This window comes from Mus musculus, chromosome 3 (genome assembly GCF_000001635.26).
Source record: "Mus musculus strain C57BL/6J chromosome 3, GRCm38.p6 C57BL/6J".
In the NCBI taxonomy this organism is placed as follows: domain Eukaryota; kingdom Metazoa; phylum Chordata; class Mammalia; order Rodentia; family Muridae; genus Mus; species Mus musculus.
The window spans coordinates 127,553,359-127,574,084 of NC_000069.6; the positions used below are offsets into that span (position 1 = coordinate 127,553,359).

The 20,726-nt window shown below is 40.7% G+C and overlaps 1 protein-coding gene across 10 annotated transcripts in view; it reads left to right on the top strand.

Annotated features, from left to right (window-relative positions):
- The first annotated feature begins 37 nt into the window (after positions 1–37).
- Zgrf1 (zinc finger, GRF-type containing 1) overlaps positions 38–20,726 on the top strand; it is a 64,628-nt gene continuing 43,939 nt past the window's right edge. For 5 of the 10 annotated variants that reach the window (XR_867232.2, XR_003954390.1, XM_017319725.2 and 2 more), the window contains exons 1-8: positions 38–297; positions 1,938–2,027; positions 2,835–2,915; positions 6,213–6,272; positions 7,538–7,723; positions 8,117–10,334; positions 14,270–14,343; positions 19,782–19,967. Coding sequence is in view for 6 of the 10 variants with exons in the window: in XM_017319725.2 (XP_017175214.1) it covers positions 2,007–2,027; positions 2,835–2,915; positions 6,213–6,272; positions 7,538–7,723; positions 8,117–10,334; positions 14,270–14,343; positions 19,782–19,967 (2,826 nt within the window). In the remaining 4 variants the exon portion in view is untranslated. Of the gene's footprint in view, positions 298–1,937; positions 2,028–2,834; positions 2,916–6,212; positions 6,273–7,537; positions 7,724–8,116; positions 10,335–14,269; positions 14,344–19,304; positions 19,553–19,781; positions 19,968–20,726 lie in introns of those variants that run through there. The other 5 variants (XM_017319726.2, XM_030252824.1, NM_197997.2 and 2 more) reach the window with 4 other exon arrangements.

Here is a 20,726-nt window from a genome sequence, read left to right on the forward strand (position 1 = left end):
TCTCGGGGGCGGGAGCCACGCGGTGACTGCGCTGGCACGCGGAGTTCCATTGGTGGTTTGCGAACGGCGGCGGGCGGGGCCTCCGCGGTACCGTCCCTGCTTGATGACGTCACTTAAGTTGGCGGGAGAAATTAGAAAGTGGAGTTTATGTCATTGAGCCGGTGAAGTGGAGACTTTTCTCTCCCGTGTTCTAGGCAAGAAGGGTGGACAGACCGGGCGACTTGGCGCGGTTGGGAGAGCACTGGACACTGACTCGCCTCCACGGAAGCGACCCACGAGGCGCCGTTAGAGTGCCGGGTGAGGCGGTCACCATAGCGGCCCATCCCGGTTGTGGGTGTTTTAGGGGCTGACATAGGACCAAGGGGGCCATTATTATTTAGTGATACAAAACCTTGAAGTGTCAAGGCTTGGCAAGTGAAGCTATGTTTCTTTTAGGGATCTGTACTGTTCCTTGTGGTTTAGCAGGCCGTTCGTGGTTTGGAAACTTTCCTGGTTTGAGCGGTGCTGTTCTGAGCTATTGTGACAGTTTTTCATCACTGCAGAGGGCCAGATAGAAACTGTTGTTGGGCTCCAGAGCTGGACTTCCTAACGTAATAGATCAAGAATAGGACCTAAAAGAATAGGACCTAAAATGTTCATTGCTAACTAATTGTCAGGTCATGTCCCTGGAACCACTTGAAGATATGTGTGCTTATGTGTGCTGCTTTTGCATCTGTATTCAGTTCACCATCGACGATTTCAAGATTTCAAAATTTGACCTTATAGTTAACATGGTAGTTACAGTGGCTGCTGCAGCACTGTCCAAGAGATTTTTCTTCCTGGGTGTGGTGGCATATTGCTTGTAATATCCCAGCTATTTCCAGAGGCTAGGACGGGATTGTGCAATATGGTCAGATCCTATTTTAAACAAACATAAAGGACTGGATGCATGTAAGCACTATTACCTAGTTTACATATAGTCCCTTTTGTCAGCCCCTAGCACTGGGTAAAAGAAAGAACAAAATTTTCCTTGCAGAGGAATTATATATTGTATATTTGGCTCTAGGATGTTGTGCTATATTGACTAGGGTATATAGTCAACCCTCTGTACCTGTAATTTCTGGATCTGTATTCAGCCAGTTATAGATGGGAAATAGAAAAAAGTTGTTAGTACTGAGCATACAGATTTTTAAATTATCATTTTTATTTCTTCCTTTTAGACAGTGTCTATCTATGTAGTTAGTCCTGACTGTCCTGGAGCCCTATAGGTAGACAGGCAACCAGGCTGCCTTGAAGTCACAGATCCACCTGACTGTGCATCCTGTGCACTGGAATCAAAGTTGTGTTCCACCAAGTCAGGCTTGTTACCATTTCTTGAACAATGCAGTTTAATCACTGTTTGCATATCATTTACAACCTACTAGGTACAAGTAATCTAGAGATAACTTATTTATGTTAGAAAATATGTGCATGCTCCTATTATATGCGAAACAACTATGACGTTTTATATGTGAACTCAAGTGGCTGGCGCCGGATGTTAATATTTGTGGTCCTGAAACTAGTTCTTGGATAACTAGGGATTACGCTAGCAGGAAAAATTTAAGACACAAGGGGGCCATCTTGTGGTAAGTATAATGATTTTGAAAAATAAAATTGAAGTTGGGTTCTAAGGAGCAGTACATGTTGAAGGGAAAACAATCCATTTTCTGGTATATAGCAAGCCACTGGAGAGATGTTTACAGATTTCTAGTAACTATGAGTTTTACCTTTATTTTCCTGTGTGGTGTCACGCAGTTCTGTCCTCCATGACAGATACAGTTTTGTTTCTCTTGGTGGCTTCATAGTCTTGGAATTGTTTGGTTTCTGTCTCCAGTCAGGATTTATTGAAAAAGTTTGTACTTGATATTTATTCTTTTTATCAGGGTCGATTGACCATTCTTTGCTGTTTTTCATTTTAGAGGATATAAATGCTGACTAAAAACTGATTGTTTTCTGGACCTGACTAGTTTATAATCTCAGAAGACACAATGGAATGTCAAGAGTTTATTGTAAGTTGTCTTCTTCCTCTTCTGCTCCTCCTCCTCTTTTTTTTTTTTGTTTTTCAAGACAGGGTTTCTCTGTGTAGCCCTGGCTGTCCTGGAACTCACTCTGTAGACCAGGCTGGCCTCGAACTCAGAAATCCGCCTGCCTCTGCCTCCCACTTGCATTGCTAGACAGGTTTTGTTTTTGTTTTTTTGTTTTTTTTCTTTATATTTAACATTTGAGGTAGTAACATGCAGCTGGATTGTCACACTTGTTTCTGTATTCAATCTAATTGAATCCAGCACCACATATAACAGCTGGGAACTGCATTCTTCCTCTGACGGAGGTGGAATCTAAAGTTAAAAGCGGTGTGAAGTTGTTCTGACCTCAGATGCTGTGAGCGTTGCGGAGCTGTCAGACTTTGGACTGTACTCAGAGAGCTATGTGAATAAGAAACAGTATGCAACTGGGAGCTGGGCTTCCTCCCCACTGACGATGTGGCGCTTAGCACACTCTGATACTTACAGACTCTTACTTGCCCTTTCTCCTTTACCTACTGGTGCTGCCCAGCCTTAAAATCGTGGTTGGTTTTGTTTGTTTGTTTGTTTGTTTTTTCCCGTTTTTTATGCTGGGGTTAAACTCAGGGCCTCATGATGCTAAGCCTGCAGTTCATTGTTGAGCTACAGCTCTTCCCTGACGGTGGCATTGTGATGACTCCTGTGCTGTTATTATTTTGATAAAGAATGGCAGCCTTATTTTTATATGACCTGTAAACTATATGGTATTAAATATGTGTAACTGGCAGTGATGTCTTCCTCATTTTTGGAAATAAGGTCCTATATACTCATCAAAAGATGAAGAAGTCCAAAGTGTGGCAAGATGGAGTTCTGAAGATCACTCACTTAGGCAATAAGGTAAGTACCAAGCAGTTATTGCAGCCTGTAACAGCTGTGTTTTTGACTTTTGATTGGGCGTTAAGAAAACTCTGTTGATAATAAAATGTCCGTTATGCCCACATGTAACCATGTCAAAAAGACATTTTCGGGCTGGAGAGATGGCTCAGCAGTTAAGAGCATCCCAGCAACCACATGGTGGCTCACAACCATCTGTAATGAGATTCCCTATTCTGAAGTGTCTGAAGACAGCTACAGTATATAATAAATAAATAAATATTAAAAAAAAAGACATTTTCATGTCGGTTTTATTGTACATTAAGAAAGTTCAGTAAGTAAACATTATTTAATTTGTTTGATTGTTAACACGATGAGCTGGCTATGACGCTTCAGCATGTTAATTGTGTTTGCACAACTTACAAGTTAAGCATTTTGTCTGATTTTACTGATGATCAAACTGAGGGTGCAGATGAAGCATCTTACCCAGCTGAAAGTGCAGGGGTCATTCGTGAACTTAGATGTCACTCCGGGACCCATTTTCTAGCTAAGGTTTTTGTTTTGAGACATCATCTCTGTGTTGCCTTGGCTGTCCTGGAACTGTGTAGAGCAGGCTGACCTCAAACTCAAGATATCCCCTTGCCTCTGCCTCCCAAGTGCTGGTATGAAAGGCGTGTGCCGCAACCACCTGACTCTAGCTAAATCTTTTTTATTTTTTTTAAGATTTATTTATTTATTATGTATGCTGTGTTCTGTCTGCATGTATGCTTGCACACCAGGAGAGGGCACCACATCTCATTACAAATGGTTGTGAGCCATCATGTGGTTGCTGGGAACTGAACTAGGACCTCTGGAAAAGCAGCCAGTGCTCTTAATCTCTGAGCCATCTCTTCAGCCACTAAATCTTTTTTTAGTATTAACTATTACAGAAACTTGGTTGTGAGTTATGATATCATGCACATACTAATGACAGTCATGGCCTTCAGATCAAATCCATGCTCCTAAGTGAACGTGTAAAGGCTCTTCACAGTGTGTCTGTATTCTGCTTCTCTGTCATTGTAAAGCAGTGCTTCTCCACCTTCCTAATGCTGTGACCTTTACTCTAGCTCCTCATGTTGTGTGACCCAAACCTTAAAGTTGTTTTCGTTGCTACTTTATAATGTAAGTTGCTACTGTTATGGTAGATACTGGTGGAGATAGAAGTTTGCCAGTGGGGTCATGGTGGAGAACCACTATTATAAATCTATCACTGAGAGAAACTTTTCAGTAAGGGAGAGATTATTTACTGTACTTTTAAAAATTATTAATCTAGTTATTTAAATGTAGGAGTGTTCTGTCTGCATGTACACCTACGTGCCAGAAGAGGGCAACAGATCCCCTTATAGATGATCATGAGCCTTCATGTGGAGGCTGGGAATTGAACTCAGGAACCCTGGAAGAGCTGGCAGTGTTCCTAACCACTGAGGCATCTCACAGCCCTATTTACGTTATCTTCAAAGAATATTTAATTTGTCAAAATAAAAACTAGTGCCGGGCTGGGCAGTTGTGGCACATGCCTTTAATCCCAGCACTTGGGAGGCAGAGGCAGGCAGATTTCTGAGTTCAAGGCCAGCCTGGTCTACAGAGTCAGCTCCAGGTCAGCCAGGGCTACACAGAGAGACCCTGTCTTAAAAAACCCAAAAAACTAAAAAAATTTTAAAAAGGTAAGTAAATAAAATAAAAACTAGTTTTGCCTTAGGCCTGCAAGTTCAATTTATGTATTTATTTATAAAGATTTAAAAATTAATTTATTTTATGTATGTGAGTACGCTGTAACTGTCTTAAGACACATCAGAAGAGGGTACCAGATCCTATTACAGATGGTTGTGAGCCACCATGTGTTTGCTGGGAATTGAACTCAGGACCTCTGGAAGAGCAGTTAATATCTAAACTGCTAAGCTATTTCTTTTTTTTTTTTTTTCTTTAAATTTATAAAGAAGACATTGGATTCCCTGGAGTTGGAGTTACTGGCAAATGTGTCACCTGATATGGGTGTTGGGAACAGAACTCACAACTTCTGGAAGCATGCACTTTTTTTGTTTGTTTGTTTAATTTTATGTATTTAATCTATGAGTGCTCTGCTGCATATACATCCACAGGCCAGAAGAGGGCATCAGATTTCCTTATAGATGGTTGTGAACCACCATGAGGTTGCTGGGAATTGAACTTAGATCCTCTGGAAGAGGAGCCAGTACTCTTTATTTTTTTGAGGCATCTCTCCAGCCCCAGAGGCATGCATTCTTAATCACTTATCTCTCCTGCCCCATCTCACTTCTTTTTCTTTTTTTTGTTTTTTGTTTGTTTGTTTGTTTTGTTTTGTTTTGTTTTTCGAGACATAGTTTCTCTGTATAGCCGTGGCTGTCCTGGAACTCTTTTTGTAAACCAGGCTGGCCTCAAACTCAGAAATCTGCCTCCTGAGTGCCTCTGCCTCCTGAGTGCTGGGATTAAAGGCGTGTGCCACCACGCCAGGCTCCCATCTCATTTCTTTTCTTTTTTTTTTTTTTTAATTTATTTATTTATTTATTATATGGAAGTACATTGTAGCTGTCTTCAGACACTCCAGAAGAGGGAGTCAGATCTCGTTACGGATGGTTGTGAGCCACCATGTGGTTGCTGGGATTTGAACTCTGGACCTTCGGAAGAGCAGTCGGGTGCTCTTACCCACTGAGCCATCTCACCAGCCCCCCCATCTCATTTCTTATTTGGCTTCATTCAATGAGTTCCAGTTCTGTTTTCTTCCCAGTTCCAATGAAGAATCTTCCTGGTAGGAATCAAGGGTTTTTTTTTTTCTCTCTCTCTCTTTTTTTTTAAAGAGTGTATGTGTGTGAATAGACATGTGTAGAGGCTGGAAGTCCACACTGTATGTCTTCTATCCACCTAATTTTTCAAGACTGGGCTTTTTTTTTACTGAACCAGAGCTCACCAATTTGCTAGACTGGCCTCTTAGCTCTATCTCCCTCACTTTTCTACTGTGGCTATAGGCTCATTCCAAGCTTTTCCATCGATGCTGGGAACTGACTCCAGGTCCTTTTGCTTGTCCATAGATGCTTTACTAACAGCTGTCTCCCTAGCACCTGAGTCCTTGCATTTCTTACACTGTACCTCAGCTCTCTGCTAAGTGTATGCAGTAGCATTTGAAGTAGATGTACTTGCAAGTGCAAGTGACAGAATGTGTATAATTCTCTTAGTACATGATTTACTTATTATAAATTTTAATTTCCTATTGAAGATTTCAAGAAATGAAAAATAATATTTTAAAACTTTTATCTTGTTTTCTAACAGGCGATTTTATATGATGACAAAGGAGCATGTTTGGAAAGCCTGTTTCTTAAGTGCCTTGAGGTATTTTGATGTCTTCATCTTACTTCCCTTGAAATGTAAAACTTTTCATAGATACTTCTGTATGTATGAATGTTTTTAATAGTGTAGTCATAGTACTGATGCTGATAGTTATAGCTGGTATTTTGTTCATTTATTATAGCCGTACTGAATGCTGTCAGCCTTTAGTTATTATTTCATTTTAATTTTTATGACAGTGCTATGATGTTTTTACATCAGGAGTACAACACAGAAAGGTTTAGTGCGTGTTTGTGCTCATATGGTGGTTGCAATTCATATTCAAACCAGGGCTGTGACTCTAGACTCGGCTTATATTAGGGGAGATTTTGCTGTGCTGGGGATGGAGCTGAAGACTTCATTCATATCAGGCGTTTGCTCTACTGCTGAGCTCTGTCTTTAGCCTTCACACAGTGGTTTGATCGTCTGTGGAATTATTCCCATTTAAATATTTCCTCAATGCGTATTCTGTTTTTTGCTTGTGTTTAGAACTGCTCTGGCTCCTTTCAGACCCTGAAACACCTATGTAGCCCATGACCTTTGTCCATGCTTGTTGTTCTGAAAATTAGAGATTATCTAATAACAGCATGTGCAAAAATTCATACCATTACTATTAGTAGGTGAATACTTAGCCATGAAATTGTGTATCATTTATAGTGGCTGTTCTTTTAGATTTATGACAATAGGGTCTAGGAGAGGCATTTTCTTAGTAGGCATTCAATTAATGTAGCTACTGTCATTTTATCCTAAGTAGTTTCAATAGTAAACGTTTAATATGATAAAGATGTATTTTCTAAGTTGATAATCTTAGTATTTTACTCTAGAATTGTAAACAATTAATAGAATGACTAAACAATGCTGTTTTTCAGGGAATGTGATTACATGTATGTAATTTAATGTTTGAGATAATTATAAATTTCTAATTTATATACATTTATAAAAATACAGAGTTGATAACTAATGGCTTTGACTTTTAAAAAAGTCATTAGTTGTATGGATTCTAAGAGAAAGGAAGCTTCCCACTGTGTCCGTAGCATGTGACAGAGGGCCTCAGGAGCACCACCGCACGTGCTGCTGAGTGAGCAACTTTTTATTGTATTACTTCCTTGTGTATGGTTTTGATTGTTAGCTAGTCATGATAATGAACAGTTGAAGGATTTGCTGCTTGAATAGTTGAATGTTCACTGCATCTTGTTCATTGCTGGTGAGCCTGCTGGTATATATTAAATTATCCAATTATGCAATTTGGATATTTATTTTTTTAAACGTAGGTGAAACCTGGAGATGACTTGGAAAGTGAGCGGTATTTAATCACAGTTGAGGAGGCTAAGGCTGTTGGAAGCAGAGCTGTTGAACCGGATGGCTCTAGAGAAGCACTGGAGTCAGGCTCAAGGACGCTTGTATCCTCCAGCAGGTCTCTTGGGTGTCAGCCCTCTGGCTTAAAAAGGAAGGCTACTGTACGTTTCTATGTGGGAACCAATATTTCAATGTATAGTTATAAAGAAGTTATTTTTAAAACCAGTAAATTTTTATTATAGGTTGCTGTTAAAATGGTGCTTCATTGTTTACTTAGGAACACAAAAGTAAATCCAAATTAGAAAAGTCGTACTAATATATCTTTATATTTTAATATAGCAAATTTTAAATATTTTTTACCTTAGGCAAAGCATACATACTGTTACTCTTTTTAGCAAATTAATTTTACATTTTCTTTAGAAATAATGGTATAGGACTTTTGGGATAGCATTTGAAATGTAAAATAAGAAAATACCAAATAAATAAATAAATAAATAAAAATTTAAAAAAAAAAGAAAGAATGGTATAGCTGACAATTGTTTTAATTTGTTTAGGGTTTTCAAAGACCATATAAGATGCCAAAGAAAGTGACTATTACTGAGAACAGTGAACCTGCTGCCTCACTTGGTGATGAGAACCCTGGCCCGCCTGGCCCGAGACTTCTTCCCACATTCTCCAGCACACTTCCTTTGTTTCCCACTGTTGGTCAGAAAGATTTAACTCCTGTGTCAACGGATAATCAGAGTCCCATCACATTCAGCAACAGAGAGAGAAGCGACACACCTTTATCACTTCCTTCTTCATACTTCAAGATTAACACAAACACACTAGGTAAAGAGGACAAGCTTTGCTTTCCTGTCAGTTCTGAAACCAAACATTCAGACTCTTTACTGGCCAGTGAACCCATGAGAAGAAATGGTTTAGACTCTCACTGTCCTGGAGTTTCACAAAACGTCAGAAGCAAAGCCCAGATATTAGCTCTTCTGAAGTCCAGCTCAACTAACAGGAAGGATCTGCATGGTGAGATTCCAGGACACTTTCCTAAGATAGAACCACAGGGGTGTTTGAATATTATTTCTAAGCCAGAGGAAGACTATGCAGAAACACAGAGCATAGGGAATTTACGCTGTGAGCAGCAGTCAGAAAATCCTACAAGAACCACAAGCCGGTGGGCCAGGTATTTACCTTCCCAGAGATCACCTCCCTGTTCTGCTGCAGATGAGAATGATACAGAGGACAAACCAGAAGCCCAAGAAGATGTGAACATTTTTAACTTGTCTGAACTTTTACAAAAAAAGTCAGAGCTCTTTGAAACATGTTCCAAAAAGGGAGAATTACACAGTGAGGACAAGCCAGTAGATAATACTTGCCAATACTGGAATCAGGAGGATAACTTAGCACCTTCATTCTGTAAGAACAGCAGTGTCCTGGTTAGCTGCAGCAGTAAAGAGAATGCCAGTTTATTATCAGAATCTGACATTCAGTACAGTAGCAAAGTACCAGTTAATCAACATGAGAAGGTGTGGACTCGAGAAGGTTCTCAGGGGGCAGATGCGGATGCAGCATTGGAACCGGAGTATAGACCAGTGTCACCTTTGCCAGAAATAGGACATAAACAAACTGAAGTTGAAGCTTCTCTAAGTACCAGCTCTAGGATCTCTGACGACATTGCTGACATGGGTTCTAAAAGCAATGCTGATAGAGAAGATCTGAAAACTGTTCATAAAGCTGTGCAACCATTTTTGGAGGTTTCTTTTAATCTGAGCAACTTTGAGACCAGTGACACTGATGAGGCGTCACAAGAAGACAGCAGACTTTCCCAGGATTCAGAGCGGTGGGAGAAGGAAGCTGTGCTTACAGATGATTCTTGTGTTCAGAAGAGCTGTGAGGATATAGGCTGCCGAGAAATTGTAGGAAAATTGCCACTCCTGTCATCTACCGATGACGAGCCTAAAGAGGCCCTCCCTGCTGATGGGACTCTGTTGTCAGAGTTCTGTGATAGAACCTGTGTGGGTTTCAATTCAGGACCTCATGGAGATGTAAAAACTGGCAAAGCACTAGAGGGACAGTGTCATAGTGACACAGGGAGCAGTTTGGACTCGTCGCTGGAGTGGAGTGAGGATGTAGCAGGGGACAGCAGAGAAGATGCTAGTCAATCTATCCAAGGCAATGCAATTAATTGTGGTGGTGTTTCACCCTCAAAGAAACCCAGAGGTGTAAACAGAAGCTTATACAGTCCTTATCTTCTAACCGCAGTCACTGACCCAGCGCCTGAGAACAGTGACCTGCTCTCAGAAGGTACCCAGCTTTTTATTTTGCAAAGTCACAGAGACAGAAATGATGAGCAGGTCTTATCACCAATCTCTAGCAGTGACATTAGTGGCCAGCTCTTGAGTACCACTCAGGATCACTTTGAGTGTCATGAACTAGAAGAATCCAGCACTCAAATTTCTAGTCCTTTATTTTATCCTATGGGAATCAAACATCCTATTTATAGAGACAGCGAAGCATATATTTCTGAGTCTAAAGAATTAGGAAGGATTAGAAGTTTGCCGTGTGATCATTTTGAAGTGGAAACTACACAGAGAAACCAGCAATCCTGGGCTACTTCTAAAAGTTCTTCAGAACTTTCTGAAGTAATAAATAACATGTCCCTTTTAAAGTCACAGTCTGAGCATAGCACAGCTTTAGGACACTTGACAATACTGAAGAAAAAGCACGCCTTTCCACATGAAGTTCCGCACAGTCGAGACCCAGATGTCAGTCCTAAAGGTTAGAGTCACTGGCATTTTTTTTTTCCCCCTTTGTAGCTCAAAGGAAAGGAAGAGTCCTGCTGTCTACTGTATTAGAGATTTACATATGTGGTGGCTCACGTCTGTAATCTCAGCACTTGGGAAGTAGAGACAGTATTAGGAGAGTTCAGAATTATCTGCAACTGTCTCCTGAGTTTGAGACCAATCCCTCCATAGATGGGGCTGGAGATTACACAGTGTAATCCATGTATTTGGTAATGACAACTCTCAGAGAGGATGATATAGTGAAGACTAAGTCTTTGTAACACGGTTCCCTAGTCTATTTAACATTAACCAGTCTCTATGGCATCTCTTCTGAAATGCCCTGTGCATTCGCAGAACATTGACAGGTATACGCAAGGGTGTGTTCAGGTTAAGCATGCTAGTCCACAGCTGTACTGCTTTTCCTTTCCATGCCTACATCCCCAGCCCAGAGTGCGCCACAAGAGTGCCCTCTGCTTCGTCCGTTCTGTAATGTTTCTTTATTCTCACAGTGGGAACAGGCCCTTAAATGTCAGTATATTTTACTCGCGAAATCCCGCAGTGGGTAACAGATCATTGCGAAATTATCACAACAGTGTTACTGCCTGCAAAAATCTATCAACTTTGTAAAGTTCACAAGTTCTTTCCGAGTCACTGTGGTAAATATGGTTGAGCCTCTCTTAGATTTTATAATTCTGCCATTTTCATGATTTCATGCACTCTTCATTCGTTTCTCTGTTTTTAAAATGAGTGTTGGTCTTTTTAATCTTGACTTATAATCATTTTATTGTGTATTGGCAATATTAATCCTTTATGATATCTGTCGCATATGTGTGTTTGTTTGTTTGTTTTTCAACATAGGGTTTTTCTATGTAGCCTGGGCTATTCTAGAACTTGCTCTGTAGACCAGGCTGGCTTCAAATCTGACTGCTTCTGCCTCCTGAGTGCTGGGATTAAAGGTGTGTGCCGCAGGCTGGAGAGTTGGCTCAGTGTTTAAAAGCATTTGCTGTTGCAAAGGACCTGGGTTCAATTCCTAGCACACCTAGAGGCTTACCACCTCTTCTTGCACCAGCATGTCTGGTGCACAGACACACAAGATAAAACATTCATATACATAAAATAATAAAAAAGTCGTTCACCCCCACCTGGTTTATGTATGTGCATTTTAACACAGCATCTTGCTGTATAGCTGTGTACCCTTGCTGTATGGCTCTGACTGGTCTGTAATATATGAAGGTAAATGAACAACACTATGATACTCACTGTTAGAATTAAATACTTACTTATCTCAAGCCATTTTTGCTAAAAGTATGAGTAAATTCCTATACATTCTAAAATTTGAAATTTGGTTAAGTTTGATAGTAATTTTTTTTTTAAGATTTATTTATTTGGGCTGTCGAGATGGCTCAGTGGGTAGGAACACTGACTGCTCTTCTGAAGGTCCTGAGTTCAAATCCTAGCAACCACATGGTGGCTCACAACCACTCATAATGAGATCTGACATCCTCTTCTGCCACACCACGTCTGAAGACTGCTTCAGTGTGCTTTTGTATAATAATAAATAAATAAATCTCCAGGCCTGAGGGAGCAGGGCCAAGGGGAGTGAGCAGAGGTCCTAGAATTCAGTTCCCGAAGACGCCACATGAGGGCTCACAACCTTCTGTGCAGCTACAGTGTACTCATACATAAAATAAATAGATACATCTTTTAAAACAAAGATTTATTTATTTAATATATATCTATGTGTACACTTGTGTGCCAGAAGAAGGCATCAGATCTCATTTTGAAAGATTATGAGCCTCTATGTGGTTGCTGGAAATTGAACTTAGGACCTCTGGAAGAGCAGTCAGTTCTCTTAACTGCTGAGCCATCTCTCCAGCTCAGTAGTTTATTTTCTCAAACAAAAAAAAAAAAGATTTTTTTTTAAAGATTTATTTATTTTATATACGTGAGTACTCTGGAGCTGTCTTCAGACACACCAGAAGAGGGCATCCTATCCCACTACAGATGGTTTTGAGCCACCATGTAGTTGCTGGGAATTGAACTCAGGACCTCTGGAAGAACAGTCAGCTAAGAGTAGCTGCTGAGCCATCTCTCCAGCCCCAAATGAAAATCTTAATAATAAAAATGAAAGCCGGGTGTGGTGGTGCAGGCCTTTAATCCCAGCACTTGGGAGGCAGAGGCAGGCGGATTTCTAAGTTCGAGGCCAGCCTGGTCTACAAAGTGAGTTTCAGGACAGCCAGGGCTACACAGAGAAACCTTGTCTCGAAAAACCAAAAAAATAAAATAAAATAAAAATTAAAAAATAAATAAAAATAAAAATGAATGGATGTAACTGATTGATAAATTAAAATAAGAACATAGCATTATAATATGAATATTTGGGAAATACAGCATTTTATTTTGAGAAAATAATCAAATTGGAAGAGACGATAACATTGCTTTACAACTATTCTGTGATGTGGTCATGCTCTGAGATGAGCTTAAACACCAACTATAGAATAATTGGTCACACAAGGCATGCAAGACTGACTTCTTGCATATCTCTGACCACAACATTTTTATCTACTCAGGAACACATAATTATATCTTACGTAGAGACCACCTTATTTAAAATTTTTTGTTTATTAATATTAAACACACAGCCAATAGTGCTAGTGAAAACAATCCGTATGTATTTTCTATGCAGCAGACATCACAACTCTCACACTTCAGAATACAAGATAGCACTCACTCTAGGGGACTTTAAATAGTGAAATCAGTAAAATCACAGAAATATGAACATTTTGGTACTAAATTGACTGAAAAAGGTATGACTGTGTACAGCATGAGGTAAGGCAGTGCTGTCTTGCTGGGAATGTGCTCGGCTGCTGGTCTGCCACCTTGCCAGCCTCATACCCTGCTTGCCTTTTCACACCTGCTTCTGGACTATGGCTTAGCTTTGCGTTAGGTCTCAGGTCAGGGTTACTTCCTAGGAGTGACCTTTCTAGAACGTTTGTGTTGTAATTCACCACCGTTCTGTATGATACCGTTTCCTGTTCTACTCTGCATTTATCTGGTATAACTGTGTGGTTGTCTTCTTTGTCCCCCTTTTCACTGCTATGTCCCCGGTGCTTAGTTCCAACGCTCTGGGTAGCAGATCTCTGGTCTGCGTAGAGGGCTGCAGGTCAGAAGCATTTCAGATAGGTTTAGATCGATTGGAGCGCCTTATAGCCCTCGACCCCCACCCCCGTGCTTATGTATAGCAGTAATAGTTTTATTAGCTTTCTTGCTCTCCACAGTTGGGCAGTACTTCATTTTTAACATTTGTATTATAGGTGATTATTAATTTAGTATGCGAAAGCATATCCCTATTAAGATCAGTAAGAGAACTGGAGGGAGGGCTCAGCAGCTAAGAATTTCCTGCTCGTGCTGAGGAACCTGATTTCGGTAAAGCATCCCCTTCTGGTCTCTGTGGCACCCGACATGAATATAGTGCATATATGCATGTGTAGACAGATATGCGTGCCAAATAAAGAAATCTGTCTGTCTAGTGTATCTATTTGAGACAGGGCTTCTCCATGTAGCCTTGGCTGTCCTGAAACTTACTGTAAACTAGGTTGGCTTTGAATCTACAATCTATCTACCTCCACTTTCTGAGTACTGGGATTAAAGGCATGTACCCACATATGGTCATATTTTTTTTTTAAAAGTAATCAGTAATGTTTTCTAAATATATTGAATTTTTGCCATAAGAATGTACCAGCCTATACAGAATGGTATACTCATACTCTGTATAGTATACTATACGGAATCTTTACTCATACTCCAGATTAAATGATTATCAAGATATTACTTTTTAAAGTGTATTGCTTCAGTTTTAGATGGAAAGGCATTTTTGCAAAATACCGTGATGCATATGACAAATGAGGCTGTTTGATTCTTTCATTGCAGCCAGGAAATCACCTGCCATAGAAGTTTCGCGTGCTCTGCTAGAGTGTCCTTGTGAGCATCGGGCTTCTCAGCAGGTACGTATGTATCTCTCTCTAACTACTATGTTTTTCTTGTGTAGAAAATAGTGACAGATTCATATGCATGTAGCATATACTTTGATTATACTTTCTCACTACTCTCCCCTGCCCCCATTCTGGTCTGTATTCGTTTAAGCATCATTCGTGTCATACAGTTGATAAGAATTGTCTTGTTAGGGCTCCTGTTGCTATGATTGTTACTATGATGAAACACCATCACCAAAAGCAGCTTGGGGATCCGAGTGGTTATCTCAGCTTACAGTTCCAGGCAACAGTCCATTACTGGGGAAGTCAAGGCAGGAACTCAAGTCAGGCAATAGGGCAGGAATCTAGAGGCAGGAGATGGTGCAGAGACCATGGAGGGAGGAGAGCTGCTTACTGGCTTGCTTGATCTGCTTTCTTATAGAGCCCAGGACTATCAGACCAGGGACATGCCACCCACAATCCTCCCCCATCAATCACTAATTAAGAAATTGCCTTTCAGCCACATCTTTTTTTTCTTTCCTTTGACTTCCACATCATAGTCAATCATTGAAGGAAGTCAGGAACCTGGAGGCTGGAGCTGATACAGGGACCATGGAGGAGTGCTGCTTACTGGCTTGCTCCTCATAGCATGATCAGTGATTGGTTTTTTTTTTTTAGACAGGAATTTCTTTGTGTAGCCTTGGCTTTCCTGGAACTCACACTGTAGACCAGGATGGCCTCAGATGCAAGAGATCTGCCTACCTCTGCCTCCTGAGTGTGTGGGCCACCACCACCACCTTCAGCCTGCTTTCTTATGGAACTCAAGATCACCAGCCCAAGGGTGATATCACCCACAGTAGGTTGGACCCTCCTTTATCAATTTTAATTAAGAAAATTATTTTTGGGTTTTCCATAGTTGATCTTGTAGAGCAGTGGCTCTCAACCTTCCTAATGCTGCAAACTTTAATACCGTTCCTCATGCTGTGGTGACTTCCAACCATACAAGTATTTTTGTTGTCACTTCCTAACTGTAATTCCACTACTGTTATGAATCATAATGTAAATATCTGTGTCTTAGGTGACCCCTAGGAAAGGGTCATTTAAACCTGAAGGGGTGCCGGGCAGTGGTGGCGCATGCCTTTAATCCCAGCACTTGGGAGGCAGAGGCAGGCGGATTTTTTAGTTCGAGGCTGGCCTGGTCCAGGAGTTGCTGTGAGTTCCAAGACAGCCAGAACTATACAGTCTCAAAAATCCAAAAGAAAAAACCAAAACCAAAACAAACTGAAGCGGCTCGTGACCCACAGTTTGAGGACCATTATAGAGGCATTTTTCTCATCTGAGACTTCCTCTTCTCTGATGACTCCAGTGTGTATCAAGTTGACATAAAACTAGCCAGCATAACTGACCCTTTGTCACCTTTATACACAAACACATCACTGTTAAACTACACCTTTTCTTTCTTGTTCATTCCCAAGATCACATATTAATATAAACATCACAATATGAAACATTTTTCAAACTTAAAAAGTTCCATAGTTTTTACAAAGTCAAACATTTTAAAATTTGAAAGACTTTTTTTTTAAATTTGATTTAATTGTTTATTTTATGTATATGAGTACACTGTAGCTGTCTTCAGACACAGCAGAAGAGGGCATCAGATCCCATTACAGATGGTTGTTAGGCACCATGTGGTTGCTGGGAATTGAACTCAGGACCTCTGGAATTGCTCTTAACTGCTGAGCCATCTCTCCAGCCGGAAAGAGTTTTAAAATCTAGAATCTCTTTAAAAGTTCAAAATCTTTTAGCTGTGGGTTCCTGTGAAATCAATAAAATGTTAAAGACTTCCTTACTTTAAGAGGGAAGAACCAGGATACAGTTACAAGCAAAGCAAAACAAAACCCCAACTGCGTAAATAACTCAGTGTCCAATATCTGGGATTCACTCATGATTTGGATTCCTCCAAGGGGCCTGCGTCGCTTCTCAGACTCCGCCCTCTCAAACACAGCTTATCTTCTGGCCTCGTATCTGCTGCTGTGCTTGATGGCTATCCCATAATACTGGCATCTCCAGAGTGCTAGGATCTAGTGCTTCAACTGGGCTGCACTTTTACCAGTATCCTCTCATAGGCCCTCTTCATGGTGCCAAGCCTCAACTCCTTTGCGTGACCCCTTTAATCTTGGCCCTTCCACTGCTAATGAGGCTGCCTCTTTACCAATGACCTCTCCTGGCCTTTCAAAGTGCCCAGTCTGACCTCTTCATGTCTTCAAAACCCGCCACTTAGTTGATTCTTACACTACCAAGTTCAAATGCCAGCACAAGGTACAACTTTGGCCACTTCTGGAACACAGCTTTTGTGTGCTAACTCTGAGGAAATACTTCCCAGATTTCACCCCAGTGATGCTGGCCTCTTATACACAGCTGATTCTTCAGTAACAGCTGACCAGCACCCATTGGCCCAGCAAAACAAAGGTTTTACTTTAGTGGGTCTGGTCTTTTGTTAACACACCTGATTCTTCAGTTCCAGCTGACTAAGACACCACAGTTTCTTCACACAAATGGCTGAGTAGAGTCTTTGCTTCCCTCTGAAACTTCACAAGCGAGGCCTCCGTCGTCTGCACTGCTCTCAACGTTCCATTTTTCCAAGCTCCTATAGCACAACCCACTGAGCTTTGAACACTTTGAACAATGTTAAAATTATCCAGCCCAGAGTTCCAAAGTCCTTCCACAATCTTCTCAAAGCACAATAGGCTGGACCCTCTTACCAACTAATTAAGAAAATACCCTTCAAGCTTGTTTAGAGTCATATCTTACAGAGGTACTTTTCTCAATTAAGGCTCCCTCCTCTGACTCTATCTAGCCTATGTCAAGCTGATATGAAACTAACCAGCACAATAGTGTTCTATAGTTTATACTAGAATTGTAGCAATACAGAAGGTCCCAAACTCTCTTGATTCATGCCTCCCCTCACATTTGAGTTATTTTTTTAAATTTCATTTCTTGGCTCAAAGAAATGCATAATAGTCCATTTGTTGATTACTAGCATTGAGTGATAGTAAGTATGTGTATCTTAGTAACAAGTTAGCAAAGCTGTGAATGCAGCTTATGCCCCATCAGGTACCATTACAGCACCTGGAAACTCAGGGTAGAGTGTGTGACATCATTCTATTTCTTGTTCCACATTGATTTTTCTCATGAGAATTGCAATTGTCTGAGTTAACAATTAGCAATTTCTAAAAACTGAGCTCAATCTAAAACCCAATGTTGGCTAGCAGGAGACACAAGCAGTAGAATTGCTGCATATTTGAGATGAGGCCTGTGTGATCTACATAATGAGTTAGAGCAGCCATTACTACATGGTGTGACCCTGTCCCAAAACTTTAAGAAAAAGGCTGCCGAGATGGCTCAGAACAGTGGTTCTTCAGAGTTCCCACATGACTCACAGCTGGATCCAGTTCCAGGAGGATGCTCTCTCCTGGCCTCCAGGGGATCAGGCACACACATGGTATATAGACAGACATGCAGACAAAACATCTATATACATGAAATTACATAATTTTTTTTTTTGGTTTTTTTCGAGAAAGGGTTTCTCTGTATAGCCCTGGCTGTCCTGGAAATCACTTTGTAGACCAGGCTGGCCTCGAACTCAGATTAAAGGCGTGCACCACCACTACTCGGCTGAAATTACATAATTTTTAAAAATTAAAAATCTCTTGAACTAACCAGTACCCTGGAGCTCTTGACTCTAGCTGCATATGTATCAAAAGATGGCCTAGTTGGCCATCACTGGAAAGAGAGGCCCATTGGACAGGCAAACTTTATATGCCCCAGTACAGGGGAACGCCAGGGCCAAAAAGTGGGAGTGGGTGGGTAGGGGAGTGGGGGGGAAGGTATGGGGGACTTTTGGGATAGCATTGGAAATGTAAATGAGGAAAATACCTAATAAAAAATATAAAAAAAAGAAAAAAATTAAAAATCTCAAAACAACTAGACACATGATGTCATTGAAAGAAGATAGTGGGTCTAATGTTGAGTTAGTTACTTCAGTGTCTAGAGATGTGTGTTGCTGTTTTTTCTGTGGAGCCTCCTGTGACTTTACCACAGCATTCTAGAGAACTTTGTCAGTTTGGGAACAGTGATAGCAATTTCAGAAAAAATTGTGCTAATTAAAATGAATTGAAGTTCTTAACTAAATCATCGAGATTAGTGTTTGTCAGTGGAGACACTCTTAGCATAGTCGGTGCGACAGTTCCCAGGGCACTTCCGTTTCTAGCACGTAGCTGTGGGAGAAAAGAAATGCTTCTTTGTCTTCATTTCAACTTACTTCCTGTGTTACTGGTCCACTTTAATAATATATAAATGGGTTCTAGAAGCTGGCCACAAAGCCAGAGTATGCAAATGTCTGCTCTGTAGTGAACAAATGCGTATCTGCACAGCTTCACCATGTGTCCTGCTCTGACACTTTACACTCTTCTGTTTCTGACTAAATACATAGAAACATTTAAGGAGTGCTACCCACTCTATTTCAAAAATTGGCAGACAAGGACACTGGCTGTTCTTGCAGAGGAACCAGGCTTGAGTCTTGGTAGCTAAAAGTCACCTGCAATTCTAGTTCCAGGAGATCTGACTATCTTCTGGCTTCTTTAGGCATGTTTGAAAATTCCTTTCAAAAAGTAAATGTGGGAAGAATATTTAAAGTCAAGATTTATTTTATTGAAATGCATGTTTTTAAATTTAGAAGAATAATTTCAGGCTGCAGTCATAGCTAAGTGACTGAACACTTTTCTCGCTTATATATATATCTGCTTTCCATCCCCAACAGTACAAAATCTTTTTTTCAACTGAAATTCTGTATAAAAAAGCATTTAAGTTTAATTTAGCTGTAGGATCTTTATTCTTAAGTAATAGAAGATTGGGAGTATGAATAGTTGTCTTTTTGTTAATTTGTCCACTAGAAGTAAATCCTTTATGGAGATTCCTTTGGCCTTTTAACTATTTTATTTTCCCATATTTGGGTGGGTATTGTTATCCTGTGGGGAGTAAAAATGCTAAAATCCTCAAGGGGGCAGCAGAGAAAGCCATTTGAAACCGAAAGTAGACTAGGGAGGGAAGGAACATGGTCTCTGAGGGAGGATGTGAGCATTGCAGTCACACTCTTCAGAGCAGGAGACTCAGATACACAGGCTTGCAGAGACCCCACGCTCTAGTCATAGTGAATGAAGACTGAATGCAGACCTCAAGCGAAGTACAGCTTCATTTCTTCTCTTCCCGCTCTTTGATTTTGTGTTTATTTATTGCTTTCTGTGTGTGACAGGCACTGTATTAAATGGTGGTGATGCTTAGATGAAGTGAAAAGGTCTGCCCTCAAAGGGCTTACAATACATTAGTATACAATAAGGCACATTTCTCTCTATATGCATTATGAATATATATGTCATATTCTAATGTTCTCATTTTTAACAATTTGCCTATAGCCTGTTGAGTTTCAAGGACATCAGGTGAAAGGATCCGCTACTAGTGGTGTAATGGTCAGAGGACACAGCTTACAGCGAGGATGCACTCAGTTTCCAGACAGCATTGACTATGAAAACTTCCTGACTGATACTTGTGTTTGGACACCAGGATTGCCTAGCACTTATGGGCAGACGGACTTCTTGCAGGTAAAAGCCATTTTTTTTTTTTTTTTTTTTTTGGTTTTTCAAGACAGGGTTTCTCTGTATAGCCCTGGCTGTCCTGGAACTCACTCTGTAGACCAGGGTGGCCTCGAACTCAGAAATCCGCCTGCCTCTGCCTCCCGAGTGCTGGGATTAAAGGCGTGCACCACCACGCCTGGCTATTTGTGTGAACGTATATGTGGTGTGTATGTGTACATAGGTGCACATGTTCTGAACACATGTGGAGGTCAGAGGTCAACGTTCTTTGATTTTTTTTTTTTTTATTCATGTATTTTATGTTTATGAGTGCCCTGTCTTTATGCACACTAGCAGAGGGCATCAGATCCCATTCTACAGGACTGTGAGCCACCATGTGGTTGCTGGGAATTAAACGTAGGACCTCTGGAAGAGCAGCCAGTGCTTTGTTTTTTGTTTTGTTTTGTTTTGTTTTTAGAGAGAGGTTTTCTCTGTGTTAACCAGGATGTTCTTGAACTCAGAGATCTACCTGCTTGTCCTCCATAGTGCTGGGATTAAAGGTGTGTGCCACCATCTCTCCAGTCCTTTTGCTTTCTTAAACTAATCAGTTAATGAACTTTGTATCCCTACTACAGTTTTCACTCCCTCTTCTCCTCCCCCAGTCCTTCCCCTCCCCATGAAGGGAAGGCCTCCATGGGGATCAGCCAGCCTTGGCATATCCAGTTGCAGTAAGACTAGGTGCATCTTCTCTTATTGAGGTTAGAAGAGCAGCCCAGTAGGGAGAAAGAG